The sequence below is a fragment of the Misgurnus anguillicaudatus genome, chromosome 13, assembly GCF_027580225.2.
Source record: "Misgurnus anguillicaudatus chromosome 13, ASM2758022v2, whole genome shotgun sequence".
NCBI lineage: Eukaryota > Metazoa > Chordata > Actinopteri > Cypriniformes > Cobitidae > Misgurnus > Misgurnus anguillicaudatus.
The window spans coordinates 17,893,956-17,918,154 of record NC_073349.2 but is presented as its reverse complement, the minus strand read 5'-3'; the positions used below and the strand labels follow the sequence as shown (position 1 = coordinate 17,918,154).

Genomic DNA, 24,199 nt, shown 5'->3' with positions numbered 1-24,199 from the left:
TGGCGATTTACTACTAATCACATAACCGTCTTTACTGATCAGATACGCATAAGAATCGCCAGTCAATCATTTCTGTAGTCTGACTTGTAATGCTGAAATTTCACAGCTTTGGGGGGCATTTATATGACCAAAAAACGTTTACACGTTTGTTTACTCAACAACATGTTTTGGTGTTCTTAAATGGAGTTTAAAGTGTTCGTTTTTAAAAAATGGCACTGTTCTCATTTCCATGTAAACAACAAAAATGCGAATCTGTGAAAATGGTGACATCCTGCGTGCGTATGTGTAATACACTTTCAGTCTACAGACATGCCAATCATAACAACAATGGCAGAATACAAGACTGTGTTTCTGCTCACGCTTTTGCCATCTTGATTGTTTGTATTTATCTGTATAGATAATAATTTCTATGGGCCCTATCGTACACCTGGCGCAATGCAGTGGAATGCTTTTTGCTAGTTTGAACCCGGCGCAATTATCATTTTCACGTTTCGTGCCACGTTGTTTAAATAGCAATTGCATTTGCGCCTATTGGCGTTCTGGTCTGAAAACGAGGTTTGTTCAAGTTCATAGTTGGCGCGTTGCAACTACAATAGACTACAATATTGACCAACTAAAACCTGGTCTAAAGTCAATGGCACAATATTGTTTTTGTTATTTATTGAGCGCAATATGCACCTACAAACGTTAATAAAAAACAATTTAAATCATATTAGGCATAAACAACCTGGTAAAAATATAATAAATATTTATTGTTTCCCTATTCAGTTATAGGATTGCAAAATATGTTTTATATGCCTTGTAAACGCGACAATGCGCATTTGCTTCACACACCTGGATGCGCAGCAGTACACAAACGGTTTTAAATATGAAAAATTAAAGGATTCAAATGTAAAAGATTATTATTGAGTCTCTTGGGCATTAATGAGAACCGATTATGAGACCTTAGAAGGCTAAAGAACAGCTTCACCTGCTGTAGCCTGGAAAGTAATTGCATGTTTTGCTTTAAACAAATGCAAATATTGCTTCTATTTTTAAATGTTATTTTAAATGCTACCCCACGGATTTATTGTATATAACGACTTTGTACCTGTGGATATGCTGAGATGAGAACCTTTTTTAAGTAATGCTTTTCAAAAACCTTAGTTTCGAGTGCTAATACGTTTCTGACACGTTTGTAAATGCTTTATTCTTTAGAAAATGCGCTTCGATCATTAAAATAGGGCCCTATGTGTGCAGGTGCATAGTGTTTCTTTACAAAGTAACATCGCCAACTACTGGCCTGGCAAGCATAATACAGTTTTTTTTTTGTAGATCTGTGTCAACAGAGATCTGTTTGACAAAAAAACACAAAGATAAACCTTTTTTGTTTTTAGTACAGTTGTTATTGTTTAAATGTTCCCTTAATGTAGCACAAAATAACAAAGAAAAGTAGATTAAAGACAGCACTTACCAGAGAAACCATTGACACATTTACAGTGGAACACCTCGGCTTCTTTGACTTGGCATGAAGCTCCATTCTTGCAGGGGTTTGGCAAACACGGATTGTTGCCACACTCGCCCACACCTGAGCCATACAGAACGCTGCCCCCATTCTCCTGAAGGTTATAGACCATGTTGTTGACGTCCAGCATGCGCACGCAGCCCACCAGTCCTGTGGTGACGGATGTCCTCTCCTTCATACTGAAAGTTAACAGCTGTCAGTGCTTTACATTTCCTCAACAAAATATTTTTTGTATTTCATGCCTAAAAAAATCTATTGCTGGTTTGCTATTTCTTCTTAATAGAGAAAATAAACTGCTTTCTCGACTGAGCACAGTTAGACAAACATTCAATTAAATTCATGAGAGCATGAGAGGTGTTTCAAAACATCTCTGATTGACGCTAATTTGATTTGGCTATTTCTGCTCGATCATATTAAGTCAAATTACTTTCTCTGGCAAGTTTCTGCCTACGTACAAGAAGATCTCCAACAGTGAACGCAGTGGGTTATTATTCTTCATATCGTTTATAACTGAAGCGATGTGTCGAGGCTTACTCTGGTATCATGTCTTCAGGAACTCCTCCGATGAAAAGGTCTGTATCTAGGTTGAGTCCGTCTGTACCCGGGGGACTCTGTCCTTCGACACTTGGCTCATTATCCACGCTAAGCATGGCGTTACGTCTGTTACGGACCACCACTAATTGATGCCAGCGACCAGGCTTTACCAGGACTTTACTGATCACTGAAGCAGTCCCAGAACCTGTGTTAAACCTAGAAATAGGGAAGACTTTTGTCAACAACGTCTAAAATTTGGTTTATAGTAGATAGATTTCAGTCGGTTATGTACCTCAGTTCCACCTTGCCTCCAACCAGGGAGAGAGACAGGAAGTCCTTTTTGCCGTTCTGCCCATTGTAAAGCAATATTCCTGTAGTCTCAGATGTCCTGAACTCCATGGCGATACGTACAGTATGGTAGGCCTTCATGGTTGGGAAAGCCAGGTAGGACTTGCCACCAAAGGATGGTATAAAATACTTTATAACTGAGTAGGACAGACAGAAGTAGAAAACAGATAACAACAGGTTATCAGCGGGTCTCAAACAGGTCTCAAACTCAGTCTGCTCTCTACTAATAGAGTCACAAACCAAATTCTATTCAAGTGTGTCTCTCTGATAACACAGATACAGCGGCAGTGAAATGGCGAGTGTTGCATTTTGCCGTTCACGTTGTATTTGTTATATCCCAAGGTTAAAAAAATGTACAATGAGCATTTCTTTAAAAAATTGTATATTCTCCCTGGGCATTTCTCGGGTTGACATTTACATTCCAGACAGAATCCTCACGCTCAGATGTATCTCTCTCTCTCTCTCTCTCTCTCTCTCTCTGTTCTTGGCTGTCTCTCACCCTTTTCTCAGGAGAATGCAAGTCTGATGAAGCCTTCTCTCTTCATCACTCTTTAATGGGCCGATTGATCAGAGGAAGTGTTGGGGGACGATTACAAGCATTTAATTAGTGGCTTCTTTTCACCTCATAGTGGTTTGATACCAGCTAAAGTTCATTGATGTAATTAGTGTCAATTATAACCTGACACAGCTGCAAAAGGTAGTTTCATATCTCAATACCGCCAACAGAGAGAATGAAGTGAGCTGAAACTTCCTCAGCACCACAGCAGGACTGCAATTTGAAATGGAAAGTCTGTCAAGTTTTATTTGAATCATTTTTTGAATTGCGAATGTGCCCAAATAATGAAAATTCGATTAGCCTAACTGTTACAATTATGAAACATTACAATATAATTGAAAATTTGAAATATGTTTCGGTTGTGACTTTGTAAGGCATTGGGCTCTGAATTAAGCTACTGTATAAAAAATGTCAAAGTCATATTTTACCCCAAAATCAGAAGAAATTGTATTTTACATAAAGCAATGAAGGTTGTCAAGAAACGCTTCTTTTAATAACACTATTAACACATTTCTTTGCTCAGTGACATTATTTTAAAATTATTTAATAACACGTCCCCCATACAGTCATTGCAGTAATGCTCATGCTTTTTTACTGCAATGCGATATACAGTATAGTAGTATATAGTAATTGTATTATCATTAACTTTAAATTACCTTTTCAGATAAAACATTGCATTAGGCAATGCTTTTATTGTAATGCTGTATAAATTACTGTATTACAATCATGTTAATCTAATGGGAGAAAAGGGGAAATGCAAAAAACATTTAATAGTAAACCATTTAAAGGGACACTCCACTTTTTTGAAAATATGCTCATTTTCCAGCTCCCCTAGAGTTAAACATGTGATTTTTACAATTTTGGGATCCATTCACCTGATCTCTGGGTTTGGCGTTACCACTTTTAGCATAGCTAAGCATAATCCATTGAATCTGATTAGACCATTAGCATCGCTAAAAATAAACAAAGAGTAAAGATTTTACGCACTGTTTCCTTGGTTACTGTCAATAGCAGGGAACTATTTTCGGCTGCTGCGTAACATCATTGCACCTCCTGCAGCCATGTTACAGCAGCAGTCCTTGATTATTACGCCAGAATGACAGTATAGTTCCTAGCCATATATGCCTAGAAAATCACTTTTAATTTTCTCTCGGTCTTGTAACTTTCTCACAATGTAACTACAGAAGAGTCAAGTTTTAAATAGGAAAAATATTGAAACTCTTTGGTTAGTTTTTAGCACGATGCTAATGGTCTAATCAGATTTAATGGATTATGCTAAGCTATGCTAAAAATGGTACCACCAGACAGGGTGATCAGCTGAATGTATTCCAAAACGGTAAAAATCAAATGTTTACCTTTAGGGCAGCTGAAAAATTAACATATTTTCAAAAATATGGAGTGCCCCTTTAAAATCATGAGAATTTGGTGGATACGAGTCACAAAATTTTGTATAGTTCAAAACAGATTTTAATGGCCTTAAAAGTGTCCTTTTCTTATGATTTTATTTAAAATCCTCATCCAGGCAGTTGTTTCTAAAGGACTTAATTTTGTATACTTCCTTACCTTTCTCACAGACAGCTCCTCCTCTCCCAGCAGGACAGATGCAGGTGAAGTCACTTCCCTCCTCCTCGCAAGTTCCACCATGACGGCAGGGCTGAGAGTCGCAGGGTCTGCTGGCGTGAACCAATGGCCTGGTCCTCGCAGAGAGTGTTGAGGTGGGGACCTGGGTGGGTGCAGTGGTGGCCGGTGCGGGTGTGGTGGTCTTGCGAGTGAAGAAATGTCGTCTGGTGGATGGGTAAAGCGTGGTAAAGGCAGTGCTGGGAGGCAGCGTGGTGGGGGCAAGAGTTGTGACGGATGCCACAGTGGTCGTTGTGGTGGTGAAGAACGGAACAACTGAAAGACCTATTAAAGAGAAGCACAGCCTGTTCAATTGGTTGTACCGATGGGTTGGCCAAGTGGTAGAACATTGTGCTAGTAACGCAAAGGAAATGCGTTAAATCTCAGGGGAAACACATAAAAATGCATTTTTTGTCGTTTTGGATAAAAGCACTTGTCAAATGCATAAATGTATGTTTCTAAAACCTCACCCCCTAAAAATACTTTGTTACTCTGGAAAACATGGGTTGTAAGGAATAGATGAAATACAAATATTTTTAACAAACCACACGTTTATTTCTCACAGCTTTGTTTTCTTTTGTAAAAAAGGATGTTCACCCAAATATGACATTTCTGTAAAACTTATAACTTTTTCAAATCCAGACCTTCTTGCATGCAACACAAAAGCAGATATTTAGCATTTAGCAGAATTACTATTTATTATACAGGTATAATGCAAACAAATGGTGACCAATGGCAGTGACCAATGTATAGAAATAAATAATGACTTTTTATCATCCATTTCAGTATATTTTGCCATTATGGTCAACTTAAAAGGGCCATTTTTTTAAAGATGTAAAATAAATCTTTGGTGTCCCCAAACAAGTTTTAGCTCAAAATACCCCACACAGGGTTTCCACACCTTAGTTAATTTCAAATTTAAGGACCTTTCAAGGACTTTTCAGGTCCAATACCCTCAAATTCAAAGACTAAATGTGGGGCACATTTCAAGTGAAAGCAAGGTTACATTGTGTTACCATTTAAGATACATTTTGAGGGAACTCGCGCTGCGTCACTGCGGTGACACTTTGGGGACGCCTCCAGGGGTAAGTGCGTCTGAATGTGTATATCAAATTCAACCAATGGTGAGGCTTAACGACAAAGACAGGGTGACACAGGAGCCAGGAAGTATATCGCTATCTGAAATATTGCCCAAGATGGCGTTACAGGGACACAAGAAGTATGGCAAGGGAAACACAGCGTCTCGTTCCCTTCTCAGCGAACAACAGTTACATATGTAAACCGAGACGTTTTCATGTGTCAAACTATGCAAAAACGCATTTTGGTATGAATCAACATTCGCACACAGAAGATATAAGCATTTAAAGCGAACAGTTTAGCACGTGTGCTTAAAAAGTCTAGAATTTTGATGATATTATCCTACACTACACAGGGAATAATATGGATTTTTTTATAATAATATGGCAGAAAATTTCTCTGGGGACCCAATTATAGCACTTAAACATGGAAAAAGTCAGATTTTCATGATATGTCCCCTTTAAGCACTTGTAGATATTAAATGCCAGCTTAGAAAAAAACTAATAAATCGAACAAACAAAAGCAAGAGAACAAATAAACTAAGAAGTTAGCTACCATAGTTGGTGATGCGGATGTTCTCCTCCTCTGGTTTCTTCACAACGATCCCAGTGTCTTTAGATGCCTTGAGCTGTTTGAGAAGAGCGCCCTCAATGTCTTCCACACTGAAAGTTGTGTCTGCATTACAATAAGAACACAATAATTAATACATTTACATGTAGTCATTTAGCAGACGCTTTTATTCAAAGCGAATAACAAATGAGGGAAGGAATGGAAGCAATCAAATCAGCAAAAGAGCAACAGTGCGTGGTTGCTCTGAACCTGATCTCAGTTAACCTAACGCAGTACACAAAGCAACACAAAACACATTTTTTTTAATAAAGAGTTCGGGAAATATAATTTAGTGTTAGTATTACTGGGTCAGAGAAAAAGATGTGTCTTTTGTCGATTCTCGAAGATGGTTAACGACTCAACTGATCTTGTAGAGATAACGGGTCATTCCACCAACAGGGAGAGGTCCAAAAAAAGGTACGTGAGAGTAATTTTTGTGATGGCACCACATGCCGAGGTGCCAGAGGCAAGGGTGAACGAATCGCACACAAGAGCATGATGAAAACACTAACCAGCCCTCCATCTCTTCCCCAGGACCCTCCCACTTGACATAACATACTGCAAATATATACAGAAAGCCAGTGTGTATCAGGCCCTTGGGAAAAGCCGTTCTTGAATTTCAGGGACGCTGGGATGAAACAGTCTAATAACACATCCACAGATGGCCCTGTTACTGGCCACCACAGACCGCGTTTATGACAGGCGCTTGTGCTAGAATTGTGCTCTTGTGTCGCTGAAGAGGACCAATAAAAGAGAACAGCATAGGAGATTTTTATCAGCTGCTGAGACGCCTGGAGGGTCTTAAAAGCACGAAAAGAGATGGAGGCTGAAATAAAGCAGCTTTTTCAAAAAACCCCAGCTGATAAATTACATCACTAAAGAGGGCACACACTTTGACCACTCATCCAGCCTACAGAAAACGCCACAGCTGTATCTTAAGGGATTTCTTTACACGACTAAAATGCTTTATTCGGCAATATTGAATTTTTCAAACATACAGTACGAGGGAGTTTTATGTGCTTTATGTTTCCAGCCGTGGGCATTTTTCTAAAGAAGGGAATTTTGATGTGAGAAGAGCGTACGTCGCACTTTCTTTGCAAGAGCTGCTTCAGAAATAAATTAGAGGCGGTTTGAACAGCAAATCCTTTATGTACACAACCTTTATATTTTAGTAAACAGCCTTTTTTGGAAAACTTGGTTACTGTACTTCATACATTCTCACTCCCAAAGGCGTCAAAATCTGAAGCATGTTCAAACGCCTTCAGCGTCAGTATGAAGACGCGAAGGGTGCCCCTATGCGTCACTATATCGACGAAATGGGAACTTTGCTTTCATGCTAATCCCTCAGCGTCGGATATAGACAAAAGGGATTCCCGGAAGGTGACGCCGTCACGTTATGTGATAATCGGCAGGATCATGCCGCTTCTGGATTCTACTCAATTTTTGTTACAAATTTTTTACCATTGTCGCTTGAGGTTGGGGTTAGAATGACTTTCTGTTACATAAAATTACATCCTAACCCAAACCCAACTCTAACCCTAACCCCAAGCGACAATGGTTTAAAAATTAGAAGACAAAAAGTATAAACCAATACTTAAACTGACATCCAAACCCCAAGTCTAACCCCAACCCCAAGCGACAATGGTTTAAAAATTGGAAAAAAATTGAGTAGTTACCGTCCAGAAGCGGCATGATCCTGCCGATCGTCGCATAACATGACGGCATCACCTTCCGGGATTCCCTTTCGTCTATATTCGACGCTGAGGGATTAGCATGAAAGCAACGGAGTTCCCATTTCGTCGATATAGTGACGCATAGGGGCACCCTTCGCGTCTTCATACTGACGCTGAAGGCGTTTGAACATGCTTCAGATTTTGACGCCTTCGGGAGTGAGAATGTGTTGTGTACTTTACCTGGATCAAAGTGGGCTTCTACGAAGGTTATTATAGAGTTGCTAGGAGCCAGATTCTTCACCCGGACACTCTGGAAGTCTTTCTGGACGTCAGACTTACGGAAAAGCTCGTTCAGCTGGGGAGAGAATACGAACGTTAGAAGACAGGAAAAATACAAAAAGACACTTAATAAGCTTAATAGTGTATATTGCTCTAGTTCTTGTTGACATCAAATTCCTCTATGGGACTAAAAACTGTGTCACTGAAAAAAAAACCTCTGCTGAACCCTATTGGGTCTCGGTGCACAAATTGACATTTAACTACAGCACAGAAGTAATTACATGAACACGTTCAGATGGCAGCGGTAAATGTCAGCTTACCACGATGCCCGTTTAGAATCGTTTTAGCTTATAATACAGTACGCGGAGGAGCCTTCTGTCACCAATTTGGTGAGGGGCTAAAGTCACTGCAGCCTCCCAAAAAGTGAATATTTATATTATTATTTATATAATTTTACAAAGCTACAAGAGTGACGAAAGCACCACATAGGCCATCACTACAACAAAACAAGTAATTTCTAATAAGATGAGCGCAGATAACGCTGCTTTCCAATGTCTGCTCAAGGTTATAACTGTGAGCTAAAACTATCATCAAGGGATAAAAAAGCAATTCAAATATTTTTGCTAACCAAAATAAAAATTTAAATGCAAGTACACAGTACACAAACGATAAACACACACTACTAAGCAAAAGAAAAATAAACACAATTACACAAAAGACTTGTTGATTCCCTTTTCTGCTCTGAAAATGTTGCACTTGAATTCAAAAAAGAGAAAGAGAGAAAAAACTTGCACACAATAGATTTTACCTTTGGCCTGACACCCCCACAAGCTCGTTTTACATTTGGACCATGCTGGGAATATAAAAAGGAGTCGCAACCTCCCCTCCAAAAACCTTAATCTCAGCAGAGATCACCGCCACAAAGGCTGCTGCCTCAGCCCGACGGACACGGTGACCCAGAAACTGCCCTCATCCCCATATGCAGCTTGCATACAACCCAGCAGACAAGGTATGAAATGAAAAAAGATAAAAGACAGCGGGGGAATACGGAGGCGTGGATGGAGAGGTGTTTGCGGCAATCTCTCAGCTCAGCTGAGCCCGAGGTCATTACGCGAGGAGGAGAAGAGGGATTAAAACCCGCTCAAGGCCAGTGAAACCATTTCAACTGCTGGTTCTGTGCTGCCCATCGCCTTATTTGAAATCTGGACCTCACTGAGAAATCGAAGTGTGGGGGATTAACGTCCTCGCCGATTGCATCCTTCTGTCTGAAATCTCGGTCACAGCGCTAGCTAGCTAACATTAGAGTGATAAGTAGGACTCATTATCACGCTGACCCTTATTTCAGACACGCCCAAAATGGGTTAACAAGCAGAAGACAAATCGCCAAATCCTTCACTATGCCCAGCAGGTACTTTTTATAGTGGAAGACGAAGAATATAAAACTCTGTAAAGGATCTATATTTAGAATTTGGACTGCTTTGAGGACTGAATAACAAGGTTTTGGTTGATCACAAATTTGAAAGGGATGTCAGCATTTCTGGCGTACTAAAGAAAAGCTTGTCTAGAGAATGACAGATTGTCAGAAACTTTCCAGTGTTTTATATTTAGTGTTCATTTTATGGAGATTGCACAAGAGTAAAGTTGGGAAATATTATTTATTCATTTCCATGACTGTGGTATTCAAAGGCATAGATACTGTTTGCTTCTTTATCTGGTAACTGAAAGTATAAACTAAACTTAAAGGCACAATCCACTTTTTTTGAAAATATGCTCATTTTGCAGCTCCCCTGGAATTAAACACTTGATTTTTGCTGTTTTGGAATCCATTCAGCTGATCTCCGGGTCTGGCGCTACCACTTTTAGCATATCTTAGCATAACTCATTGAATCTGATTAGACCATTAGCATCGTGCTAAAAAATACCAAAGAGTTTCGATATTTTTCCTATTTAAAACTTGACTCTTCTGGAGTTACATTGTGTACTTATGCTGACGGAAAATTAAAAGCAGATATGGACTATACTCTCATTCTGGCGTAATAATCAAGGACTTTGGTGCTGTAACATGGCTGCAGCAGGCGTAGTACTATTACACAGCGCCTGAAAATAGTCCCCTTGGTAACTTTCAATACCAGGGGACTATTTTCGGGGACTGCATAATATCATTGCACTCCTGCAATCATGTTACGGCAGCAAAGTTGTTCCGTCGGTCTTAGTACATGATTTAACTACAAAAGAGTCAAGTTTTAAATTGGAAAAATGTTGAAACTCTTTGATTACTTTTTAGCGCAATGCTAATGGTCTAATCAGATTCAATGGATTATGCTAAGCTATGCTAAAAGTGGTACCGCCAGAACCGGAGATTGGCTGAATGGATTCCAAAATGGTAAAAATCAAATGTTTATCTCTAGGGGAGCTGGAAAATGAGCATATTTTCATTTTCAAATTGGAGTGTCCCTTTAATATAAATAATACATGAACTAAATCTGAACCTCTCTAAAAAAGGCACTAGAACTAAAAGATCTGGAGACCCACTGCTTTGCGTCATACTTACAGCGCTCTCTATGCTGCGGGCCGTCTCGCCGAACAACTCCGACTTGGGGTCCTCCATCTCAGGTGTGTAGAAGACCTCTTGACCCTCTACCTTATCCAGGTGTAGGATGCCACTGAAACGCATGGTGGCTGTATGGAAGGCAGGGAAGCAAACACGATTATATCAAAGATCTTTAAACCAACCAAACACATACAATTCTGTTTTTCACACACTCTCAGATTCACACACTTGTGGTCGGTGCAGTCTGTAAGTTAGTGATGGACCCTCTGCGGGGTTATTGAGTTGGGTAAGGTGTGGATTTGGAGGTATAGGGAAGTATGTGAGAGTATGGACAACGGTGAGAGTATAGGTGGGGGGGTTATGGACTGGAGTTTACCAGACCGAGACTCTTCCCAAAAGTTGGCATGGAGGACTGAGTGAAGAGAGATCAGTTAGACATACACAGCAGACTTAAACAACACAACACTTACATCACAGATACTACAAGCAGGATAAAAGACAGTATTAGATCATCTGGCTCGGTTTAAAAGCTATGGGTCAACATTGATTTAAAGGGATAGTTCACCCAAAAATGAATGAAGATTATTTTTTTTGGATGAACTATCACTTTAAGTAACGTTACATTTGTGGCATAATGTTTATTAAAACAAAAAAAGCATTAATGCACTGTAACACACATACAAGCGAAATAAACTCAAGTCGCTGTTCAAGATGTTTTAAAAGCACAGTTTTGAAGCTTGCATTTGCATGAATTATTCAGTGAAATCTGTTTGTTGTTAAACCGTACAGTTGCCCAAGCTATATGAATAAACTTTTGGGAAATAATTGATTTCATGTAGTCAATGTGTTACAGATAGTTACATCACATTGCATTGGCTTGTGTGTAACAGTCACGCCAACCGAGTTAAAAGTATGCATATAACTTTAAACAGACAATGTTAGTTAGTAATCCTCGCACTATGCTAACATGTATAACATTCAACACTTATGTAAGTGCTTAACCTTAACCATACGTTTTAATTCTGTGATATTATTACATATTCTGTCATATTGTTAATACTGCCGATACAGCTTAAATCTTGAACTTACTGTAATACTTAATACCCAAAAGATTCCTATTTTATCGCTGACCTTTCATTGACAGTAATAAGCGGTAAAAGTGAGGTACAATCAGAGGCCCAGTTTTACATGACAGAGAGAAATAAATAATGAATAAAAGCGAAGCAAAACTGTAGAAAGGCGGGGAGAGACGCTGGGTTCTGTGCACCGTGTAATCAGCTGAACAAATTGCCCAAATCAATCATGCCGGCCGGGCTCCAGCTTGGCTGGGACCGGGATAATCACTTGTATGATTATCATGAAAGATAGCCGTAATTGTCTTCTAATCCCGAGAACGCGTGAGTGACAGAAGCTGGTTAAAACTGCACGATAAGGGTCTTTTTGCCCAGACGCACATCGCGTCCTATCTGATGGGATTTTCAAAAAGGAGCAAATGGGGGAGATTTGAATGCGAAGAGAGATGGAGGGAAACGGTGAGCTTGTAAATCGGTAACATCTGAGGACTAGGCTTTCCCACGGAGAGCAAAGACACAAGGGGACATCTGGCTTTAGACGTGGTCCTAAATTCTCACAGTGCTGTTATGAGTCCATTTCTAGCATGTGCTCATTTAAATTATCCTTATCTATGGTTACAGCGCATCCAGATGGTTTCCTTCTGAACAATGAGGAACTTTATAATTATTATTTTTTTAATTTATGCTGGTTTTGCAAATTGAAACCGAAGATTTATTTTAAGACTTACTTAAAACAAGTTTCATTGGCCTGATAACATCAGAGAAAACCAACCACTATAACACAGCAGTCAGGCAGCAGGAGGTAAACTGCACCTCTGGCTGTTTTTAGACAGATGAAGTAAGTTATCCTTCAGTTAGTGCATGAGATGTGTGGCGAGAGCTAAAGCTGCCAGAGAAGACTGAGCGCACTGGACATCAGCTTTCTCGCCCCTGGCCGACGTGACACTTCGCCAATAAACGATGGCGAGTTACGAGACCTGGATGACGGATATAAGAAGAGACATGATCACTTGACCTACTGTTCCCCATATAGTGAACACAAAACATCTGCCTGGCCCTCAATGCCTGGCGTGTATTGATTGGTCCCTATTGTGTCTAATTTCTGCTCTTATAAAACAGATTGGGCCGGTGTGGAAAAAAAAGGTGTGCGGACACTTCTGGTCTTATGCCAGTCAGGACACATTTTGTAGGAATGATTTATCAAAGCTGCTGATACTATTGGGCAAAAGTCAGGTTTGATTGGTTAAATATAATTTGAACTGATGTGGCCAAACTTCAGATGAATGCAATTGAGATGCAATTAAAAAAATTCAACATTTTTCAGTTGCTCTTGGATAAACGTTTTAGTAAATAACTACATTCATGTAAAATAGCTAAATGTAAATGTATTTATGAGTACCTACATAAAATATTGTAGTATATTGTAATATTTACTATAGTAAAGTGTAATAAAATTCCTAGATACTATAGTGTTGTTGAACCTTACCATAGTAAAAAGTATACTACAGTGTTTATTACAGTTTATCAATTCACTAATACCAAAGGATACTATGTACTAATTGCTATAATATACTACAGTATGCTACATTTTACTTTAGTAAATACTGAAGTATACTACCATATTTACTACACTTTATAAAATCACTATAGGCAATACTACAGAATACTACATTATATTTTAACAACGTGTAGTAATTACTAAAATACACTATAGTATACTGTAATTCACAGTTCACAATAATAAATACTAAAGTATGCTACAATATCTACTAGGGTTTATTAATACACTATAGTTAATACTACAGAATAATATAGTATACATTAACAAAGTGTACCAATTGCTATAATATACTACAGTATACTACAATTTATTCTCGTAAATGGTGACCCTTTAGTTGAAGGTGTGTTCATAAGACTGACATGACACCTTCATAATCATGACATGACACGTGTCATAAACATAAAATTGATTTCATGCACATTTATGACAAGTGTCATTAAGTGTCATTCGCTCAATTATGTCATTTTTAATGCAAAGGTGACATTGTTTTAGATTTCTTTGTTATGACAACTTGACATAAGCCAATACATCATAACTTGTCATGACAACTTGACATTACCAAGACAACATAACATCATAAATCTGTCATAAACATGACATACTATAGTAGATTGTTTATCAAACTTAACCTAACTTTATGGGTTAACATTACATTATACTGTCATGTGGTTAGTTTTGAAATTGGCTGGCCTAAGGCCATTACAATTGTGTCATGAACATTTTCCTGACCACTTTTAACCGGTGATACAAATGTAATTTCTTGCTTCACAGGATCAGGGACTACACATCTTCACATCAACTCACATTAAGATTATCAAAATATCTCAACACTCAAAAGCCAAAGAATAAAAATATGTCTTAAGTAAAGTCTTAAAACTCTCAAGGTTTTGAGCTGTTCTTATTTGAAATCGTAAACCATTCCATAATTTAGGCCACTGAAAATGCTCAATGCTCGAATCTGAAGACCTCAATGATCTAGCCGGAGTATGGACATGTAGTCATTAAGTGTTAATACTCTGTCAAATAAGTTTTATATCATTTTTCTTGACCTCAACTACAGTGGTACAAATTAAACTTGTCATTAAAATGTCATAAAGTGTTAGAACTATGTCAAATAGTTTTATAACAGCATCATGAATATTTTTCTTAACCTCAACTAGTGGTACAAATTAAACTTGTCATTAAAATGTAATAAAGTGTTAATACTTTGTCAAATAGTTTTATAACATATATCGATGACATTGTTTTGTCTCAAGATGCACACCTGTAATGTTTTTAAGGTATGTTTGTAAAAACTTCGTAGCCTCTTATGAAACGGCTGAAATTCCGCAAGGGGGCATATTTATTCCTAAGAAGTTGCACAATAAACGTGACACCCGAATATATCATTATAAATAGTGATTGAAATTATGAAAAGTGAGAGTCGAACGAATGTCCGGTACTGAACTAATTGTTTACAGTATTTATATCATAATTCGGTCAGAAACGTCAAGATTGTGAGGCGAACAAATAGTTTTGGATTAAAAGGCTGGGATATTCCATTTCCTTGGACTTTTGGGGATTTATGAACAATTTGTTTTGGACAATTTCACAGAAGCGGATAAAGGGAAGATTTTGAAGGTAAGTAAAAATCCTAAATCGGCGCCGCCCAGTTCAGGTAACTTACAACTAGATTACAGTTTATGACAGTTTAATGGAATCCTGAGAGTCTAAGCTTTCAAATGATGTGCCACACGACCGTATATTTTGAAGATTTAATGCTTCAAAGTTACAATGACTTTTATGCAGCCTCATGTGCAAGGGAGGGGGTGTGCCGTGTATGGCACAGTGATCCTTATCAGGTTAAATGACCTAATATTAATAAGGCCTAGTCCTGGATTAGCCTAAACCCTGTACGGGAAACCGCCCCATGATGTATTAGGGTATGTCAAGTTGTCATAACAAAGAAATCTCAAATAATATAATCTTTGCATTAAAAATTACATAATTGAGCTAATGACATTTAATGACAGTTGTCATAAATGTGCATAAAATGTCCTTCATGTTCATGACACGTGTCATGTCATGATTATGAAGGTGTTATGTCAGTCTTATGAACAACCCTTCAAGTAAAGCGTTACTTAGTAAATTCTGAAGTATAATACAGTATTAACTACAGTTTATAAATTATGTTTAGTTAATACTACAGAAGATAGTATACACAAAGTACACACAGTGTAGTAATTACTGTAGTATACTATAATTTACTACAGTTCCTTCCATTCACTAATACTACAACTTACTATAGTAAATAGTAGACTTAACTATTACGCAAGTTTTTTATTGAAATCGTAACTATGCATCCTGTTAGCCACTTCAACTTGAGTTCAGAAACAGAACTGAAACAAAAACTTTAATTGTGAATTGAATTCAGTCATACACAGAACCTGCTCCCTCGCCTCCGCTGAACAGAAAAGAACCTGGCACACTAAATCAACATCCACACGGTTGCTCTGAGATAATAAGTGCTCATAGACTGTAGTTTCCCCATCATTACCGACTCTGTCCTCTTCACCACCCTCTAAATCTTTCAGGAGAGTATCGCTGCTGGCGGCTCAGTCATACGGTTGGTCTTACGGTACGTTTCAGAAACAAACACATGCTGTTCTTTGCGTCTAAAATAAAACCCAAGAGACACGCGTTTCAGTGTGTTTGTAGGAGACTTACACGGGCAGTTAGTGCCGTCGGAGTTAATGGCGGCTGTTTTCCCATCAGGACAGCAGCCGAAAGGTGTGTTGTCACATGAAGACCGTTCCTCAGCTGTGGGAAGAGTAGTAGTTGCTACTTTTGTACCTGGAAAGAGAAACGGAGATCATTGCCTCAAATGTCACACAGTTTCACCAAACCTGTTACTACTTATTTCAAAGATTTTCTAGGCACCTGTAGTGTAGGTTAAAACTAATTACAATATCTCTGTGTTTCTGCAAATGCAAAAAAACAATTAAAATGTCAAGTTGTGGTAGATATGAGCAAGAAAATTGTGGTGTAAATAATTACACAGGCAGACGGCTCTATGGTTGACTATTTGATTTGCAGTAAACAATCTGCGAGGAGCTGAAAAATCACTTTTATCTCTTATTCAATGTGTTCCTACATTTTAAGACTTGTTTATGCAGACGCTAACAATAGCTTGTTAAAACTCTCGGCTACGGCTGTAGCCTGACACCTACAAGTATATACGAAAGATTAAAACCATATCCTGCTTGCCAAACAAGCCATAAAGCCGTCAGATGTTCAAGGGCTATGTGGGTATGATAAAGGCAGCATGTGAACGAGATAGTGAGTGGTGGAAAATGATTCTGGAAGGCATCGCTGCGGATCCGTACAAATTTATGAGCCTCCCGAAGTGCACGTCGACCGCCACGCTTCTTCGGCCTAGCAGGCTTTTGGTTCACAGGGGGGCGTAAAGTCATCAGAAAGTCCCGGGAGACGCCTCCTATTGCGTTGACAGACATGCTTCACGTGTTGTCTGTCGAAGAGCGCTTCGTTCCAACAGTGACAAGAGAATAAATCTGATGAACGGCATATTCAGGCCCTGCTGCTCTGCTCTCTATTTTATCTGTTCAGGCAGTTAAACTGTGTGTGTGTGTACCATTAGCTGAGCAAAAATAGTCTGCTTAGTGAATCATTGTGGTGAAGGACACAAAAACAACAAAGGACTCAACCATGAGACTATAATCTCATAAACTGGGGGTTTTCAAAGGCCCCATGAAAAAAAAAATGAAAAAAAGAGATTTGGAGATTATTGGCTTATAGTTAATGTGTGATAACTTTAAGGCTAAATTATATGCACTGTCAGTGAAAAGTCAAAAAATGCTCCCAAGCTGTCACTGGGGCGGTACACCTTTAAAAAGGTCCCAATATGTACCATTTAGGCACAGATATGTATACATTTGGTACCAATATGTATCTCTGAGGTACTAATATTATCTTTTTAGGTGCAAAGGTTGTACTTTTTGAAAGGATACTTTCCCAGTGACAGCTAGGGACCATTTATTGACCATTTCTTCTGACAGTGTGGTATTGTATTCTTAAAGGAACACGCAAACTTTTTGGGACTTGGGTGCAACTCTGAGCAAACTCTCTGCTCCTCTTCACGGGGCTTCTCAGGTGCTGCGAGCAAGTAGCAGTGCTTGGCCTTCTAATGCTGCGTCCAGACCAGCCGCGGTGGAGGCATCAAGCGCGAGTGATTTCAATGTTAAGTCAATGTAAAGACGCGTTGAAGGGCGTCTGGAGATCTCGCGGCGCGAATGAGGCATGTAGCGCGGTAGACACGGTTTCGCCTCATTTGTGCGTCTAGTTCGCGCGTTTGCCGCAATTTAGCATTGCCGCGACAAACGCTCGAGTTGAAAAATTTGAACTTTGGCGAAAAAACGTGCCGCATTAACCAATCAGGAGCTTGCTTTAGTAGTGAGGTGATTACAGGAAGCGAGCGGAGTCGCAGAAGCCTATGAAAGGCCCACCCATGACGCGAATTTCCATGTGAATGTCTCGATGACTAGAATTTCACGTGCGGCTTTCATGCGCGAATGAAGTGAGTAAACTCAAAATGTTTAAGTGGCAAACTAGACGCAGTAGACATGAATTTGATGCCTCAAACGCGGCTGGTGTGAACCCACGGTAAGAATAAAGTTCTCAGAATGAATACGGTTAAAAGATGGCTAAGTCTCTCATGACTTTGTTATTTGTACACGCTGTGACTATACAAATCACAACATATCAATAGAAAAATGTTGGCATTGTTTTGTCACTTATTGGAAGCCATATGGTAGCTGGAGCTATTTACTTCCAGTCTTTGTGCTAAGCTAAGCTAGCGGTGGGTGCGTCACGGGACGCACGGAAATGAAAAGGGTTTTATGGACTTATCTAACTTTGGGGGATATATAAGCTAAGCTAAAGTCCCAAAAAGTTGGCGTGTTCCTTAAACAGTTGTTAAAATCTACATATCTTAGATATATGTCTTTCTATACAGTAAACAGACCAAAAATTAAATGATCTATATCGATAAACACACTCCCATTGGGAATGCATTTATTTTAAGTGTCTTCATTGGTTTCATCACTTCCCAATATTATGTATTTATGGAAAATTTGTCAACACTGAAATGAAAACTGTGCTCCTTAAAGGCAGAATAGGCAGGAATTATCTAAAAAAACTTTTTTACAAATTTGTTTAAACTGACTTTATATATCAATACATAAGCAAAATGCAAGTACTCTGAAAAAGAGAGTACAAAAATCGAGTGTCCGTATACCTCTCAGCACTGTTCTAAACACAGCCAACTTCTCCATTCACTCCACCCCCTCCCTTCTGGGTTTCTTCTTAAGCCACGCCCCCAAAACACATGAACGCGCGAATTACCTCAGACAAGCGGAGAGGAAGGAGCGCGGTGCATGTAATAACATCAAGTCACAATCACATGTAATAATACACCTAACTTTATCACTAGGAATATAAACAGATGGCTTTTATAAACGGATGGCTTTTAGTACTCACTCAGCCAGTGTTTTGCATGGAAGAGTTTCTGTGATGAAAGCATTGTTGACTCTGACGAGGACTACACTCCGCAGACAATACTGCTACTGCATCATCGACTCGAGGAAAAGCCACGCGATATTTCCTCTCGTTTGATTGCTTCATTTATTCCTTTTTTGCCTTTGCTGACTGGATATGCAGGTACTGTAAGATGTGAATGCAGTTTCTGTGAGTTGTTAGTGCTATTTCTCTGCTGTAGTATTGCTCTTCGTATTGCCTCGTGCACGTTCAAATCAATCGGGTGTGCGCATGTCTGGGCAGATCCCATAGCAACGGGTGGAGCCATGGTCGCGAGAGAGAGTGATATTTGAGCAAGCTAATCATATGTTTCGTCCCGGATGGAAATAATTAACTGTTTAAAACACAGTCGTGAGAGGTCTACAGACACTCGAGTTTTATACTCTCTTTTTTAGAGTACTTACATTTTAATTATGCATTTGCATACAAAGACAGTTTAGACAAACTTGTAAAAAAGTTTTTTAGATAATTCCTGCCTACCCTGCCTTTAAGACATTTTACAGAATCTTTAAATATTTATTCTATATACTTCATTTCTGTTCAGTAAAAGTAGCTCCAGTGGAAAAAGCAACAGCTGTTATACTGTCTCCATTATAAAAGGCCTTCAAAAGACTTTTACTCATAAGGTTAAGCCAAATTGAAAACTGAAGCTAGTCATTTTGGTGAATTATTTGAGTGATTCCAAATGAAAATTGCACCCTTAGCGGTTGATGTCAGGTGTCAAAACCTCTCAGATAATAATGGGCTCTCAGATAATGGGGAATGTTAAATTGATATGACATTACAATTCAAGCAGAGGTCACCTCACACGCAAGGTCAGTCCGTATATCTTCTCTTATCATCTGTTCCTCACAATTATGCCTAAACCCCTTACAAATGATAAAATATGGTGAATGTACTGAGTGGTCTGCATTACCAAATGGCTCTTCTCCGCTCCCCTCCATACCGCTACCATCCATGTCGTCGTCCCCACTGGGGTCTCCGCTACCCGATCCATCATAGAATCTAGGCCTGGTGCCCAGGGCTGGCGCTGGAGTGGGTGTGTAGGGTGTGGAGGGCTCGTATGTGGAGAGTTCTTCTTCCGTTTCAATTTTCGGAGGTGGCAGTGCCTCCACCACGGAGCCGTCATCGGGATCATCGTAAAAGCTTGAGGTGGTGGTGAAGGCGATGGTGTGGCCATGGTCCTGTTCGGTGTTCTTGACGTAAGCGGAGGGTGGGGTGGTGCGGGGGATGTTTGGGAAGGAGGTGGGTTTGGCCTCCAGCTCAATGGATTCTGGGAGAAAGCAGGAATGGAATGATGGGTAAGCATAAATGAAAATGGAAATACTTTTTTCTACTCACACCCCCCCCCACACACACTTTTTAGTCGCTTTCCTACCTTTTATTTCTACCAACATTGTCACACCCTCTTTCTCCCTGCCATTTAAAAAGTCTCAACGGCCTGTAAGAACCCAGCAGGGTGTCTTTATCCTGAGCAATGCTTTGTATGCATCACAGATTCATATCAAAATCACATACATGAAAATGCCAGGAATAAACCCACTAGTACAGCCTGGTTCAATCACATCATTTAAGCTACACCTGCAAAGAGCCCCTTTTCAAAGAAAAAGGCATAGCGTTAATTTACCCCCTAAGTAATGAATCATACCTTTTGAAGAAAAAAAAACAGGTAGCTGCTTGATACTTTGAGGTATTTTAAAAGCTGGCCTTTAGCAAAGCTTGAACGAATCTATAAACAGAGCCTTGACCAGAAGTGTTTACATACCGCTGAATATGTGTTAGATTGCAGAATATGGTTCATCTACACGTCTACGAGGAAACATGAGCGTGTGTGCTTGTGCCTGTAGATATGAATTATATATACATATTCAGATGTTGCCCTCCTGCAGGGAGGCTTTAATCACAGACAGCCAGAGCCTCTAGTGATGAATGATTGATATAAATAGGGCAGAAAAGCAGGGTTTAACTGGGGCTTCAAAGCGAGCCCTCGCTTCATGCAGGCATCCGTCGAAGCGCCAACCAACACAGCCTTGTCAACACACTCGCAAACCTCTCCACTGCGGCAGATATAAGTTAAGAAAGACATTACCAATGCAAGATTTAGCTTCAAAGACTCATATAGGGGAGACTGGGGCTAGTTGTCACACTTTTTCCTGCCCGCGAAAATTTTACCTTAAAGGGACACTCCACTTTATTTGAACTCCCCTAGAGTTAAACATTTGATTTTTACCATTTTGGAATCCATTCAGCCGATTTACGGGTCTGGCGGTACCATTTTTAGCATAGCTTAGCATAATCCATAGAATCTGATTAGATCATTAGCATCGCGCTAAAAATAACCAAAGAGTTTTGATATTTTCCTATTTAAAACTTGACTCTTCTGTAGTTACATTGTGTACTAAGGCCGACGGAAAATTAAAAGTTGTGATTTTTACTTTTGAGGCGCAATGATATTACGCAGCAGCCAAAAATAGTCCCCTTAGTATCTTTCAATAGCAGGGGATTAATTTAGGGCACTACGTAATATCATCGCGCCTCCTGCAGCCATGTTACGGCAGCAAAGTCCTTGATTATTACGCCAGAATGAGAGTATAGTTCCTACCCATATCTGCCTAGAAAATCACAACTTTTAATTTTCTGTAGGTCTTAGTACACAATGTAACTACAGAAGAATCAAGTTTTAAATAGGAAAAATATCGAAACTGGTTATTTTTTGCGTGATGCTAACGGTCTAATCAGATTCAATGGATTATGCTAAGCTATGCTAAAAGTGGTACCGCCAGGGCCGGAGATCAGCTGAATGGATTCCAAAACGATAAAAATCGTATGTTTAACTCTAGGGGAGCTGGAAAATTAGCATATTTTCAAAAAAGTGGAGTGTCTCTTAAATAGTGACAGAATCTCAAATTTTGATTATAAGACGTTAGCCTGGACTACACAAACAGGGTCACAAATACATGTCCAATCCAGTCTATTAAACATTTTCAACATTAAATAAAGACAACTGACACATAGTGGGGCATGTTGTCACACTACATATAAAGCAAGTTGTCACAATAAATCAAAGTGACATCTCACTATACAAGTGGTCTTGCTTAAAAGACCTCCTATAGACTTTGAAAATGAAAGTTGCTACAACAGGGGCCGAGATATGAACAAGGGCAATCACTGGTAATAATACACAACCTTGTGTTCAATGAATCCCCCGTGTACAGGCTAACAGTACTTGGTTGGGAACCTGATAACATGCGAGCACAGGCTCTTAATTACATGCTAATCATCTCGCATTTGAACAGCGAGTAGTTGACGGGGTGTGAAATGCGATACCTTACAGAAATACTACATCTATCAGACCGGCTGTCACAGGCCGGGCGAGAGGGGAGAGCGAGAGTAGATATGGTAAGCTTTGTGCAGGAGTGCTGTGATGCTATCAGTGTGTGTCACGGCACACGTTTTTTTATTCGACCGGCTGCACCTGTCATTCAGGAGCCCAGTGTAGCGTTAGCTCCAAGGGAAAGAGAGATCCGGGGTGCGGAGCTTCAGTCGCTGGATTTTGTGGCACAAAGGCGGTAACTGGCAACGGATGCAGCTGAGTGGAAGCTTGCCTTAATCACGTTTAACGCTCCATTTGCTTTTCAGAGAGGCAGGGTGCACAATTAGGAGATGCAAAAATCATTGTCATTTTCACAACCATAGCAGTATAGTTAGTTTTTGAAAGGCTGCTATTAAAATGACTTTGGGTTTCTTCCACACGACTCATGTGCGTGAGAGTATTTTGGCTGGGAGAAACGTTGACTGTCAGAGGGAAAGACATCCCAAACTAAATAAAATGTGATAAAATCAAAGATAACAGGAGCTGGATGATGGTGAAAGAGATTAACAAAATGTTCGAAACAAGTTAAGCACCATCAGCAACATCTGTGACGCTGATGATTACAGAAAATAATCATTATTTTGTTCGTAAAAACAAGCAGATGTGAATGTGATGCAAGAGTGCTTGGTTTGTCTGCTCCGAAAGTAAAAAAGCAGCAACATGACCTGTTGCTCATCATGGTCACATTTGGTTGGGATGAAAACAGTAATTGGGAATGCACATTATATCGGCTAATAATTGGATTCGGCACATAAAAGCATTTTTTTTTGACTGATTGTTTAATAACAGCCAATGATCAAAACAGATTATATCCTGGGAATCAAAAAGGGCGAAAAATTGCAGTTTGTATGCTCTGCACTTCTGGGATTTCATGTCATCATAATTTGAGTAAAAAGCAAAACTATCCGTATCCATCTGTATTGGTAAATGTCATTCTAACTAATCTAATATTAGTATCGACCGTACATTTTTCTATCCGTGCATCCCTAGTTGTTATTATTGCTTTTTACTTTATCAAGCGTGTCTGATAAGGACATCACATCAATTGCATTTACAATAATGCACTTACAATGAAAGTCTATGGGGTGAAAGTCAAATGAGATAAGTATTTCTACAGTACAGAATTCTTTCAAGCACAAAATGTGGGTTATTTGAGTTGTCTGTGTTGACTGAGTTGTCTTATTCTAGGTGGATGAACTTGTGGTTATTTGCCAAAATTCCTGTAGGAGGATTTTGCTTATGCAAAATCTCTTTCTGGTATCCTTCTGTGTAAGCAAAAGCTGTTGACAGGATTTAGCAGCTTTACATGGTAATTGGAGTTGAAAAATCGGATATAACTTTGCACAGATGAGGCTATTTCATCACACTATAGAAGGTTCTTGCTAAGATATGTTTAGCCTTGTGGCTATACATTCACCTAAATGATTATTAGGAACACCTGTTCAATTTATCGTTAATGCAATTATCTAATAAACCAATCACATGGCAGTTGCTTCAATGCATTTGGGGATGTGGTCCTGGTCAAGACAATCTCCTGAACTCCAAACTGAATGTCAGAATGGGAAAGGAAGGTGATTTAAGCAATTTTGAGCGTGGCATGGTTGTTGGTGCCAGACAGGCTGGTCTGCTCAGTTACTGGGATTTTCACGCACAACCATTTCTAGGGTTTACAAAGAATGTCGTGAAAGGGAAAACATACAGTATGCAGCAGTCCTGTGGGCGAAAATGTCTTGTTGATGCTAGAGGTCAGAGGAGAATGGGCCGACTGATTCAAGCTGATAGAAGAGCCACTTTGACTGAAAAAACCACTCGTTACAACCGACGTATGCAGCAAAGCATTTGTGAAGCCACA

The 24,199-nt window shown here is 39.4% G+C and overlaps 1 protein-coding gene across 12 annotated transcripts in view; it reads right to left on the bottom strand.

Annotated features, from left to right (window-relative positions):
- agrn (agrin) overlaps positions 1–24,199 on the bottom strand; it is a 329,502-nt gene that overhangs the window by 52,809 nt on the left and 252,494 nt on the right. For 11 of the 12 annotated variants that reach the window (XM_073875244.1, XM_073875243.1, XM_073875247.1 and 8 more), the window contains 9 exons: positions 19,891–20,247; positions 16,089–16,214; positions 10,749–10,876; positions 8,159–8,273; positions 6,192–6,311; positions 4,506–4,844; positions 2,331–2,523; positions 2,039–2,254; positions 1,454–1,683 (listed from right to left, as the gene is read on the bottom strand). In XM_073875244.1, coding sequence (XP_073731345.1) covers positions 1,454–1,683; positions 2,039–2,254; positions 2,331–2,523; positions 4,506–4,844; positions 6,192–6,311; positions 8,159–8,273; positions 10,749–10,876; positions 16,089–16,214; positions 19,891–20,247 — 1,824 coding nt within the window. The remainder of the gene's footprint in view (positions 1–1,453; positions 1,684–2,038; positions 2,255–2,330; positions 2,524–4,505; positions 4,845–6,191; positions 6,312–8,158; positions 8,274–10,748; positions 10,877–16,088; positions 16,215–19,890; positions 20,248–24,199) is intronic. The other variant, XM_073875252.1, reaches the window with a different exon arrangement.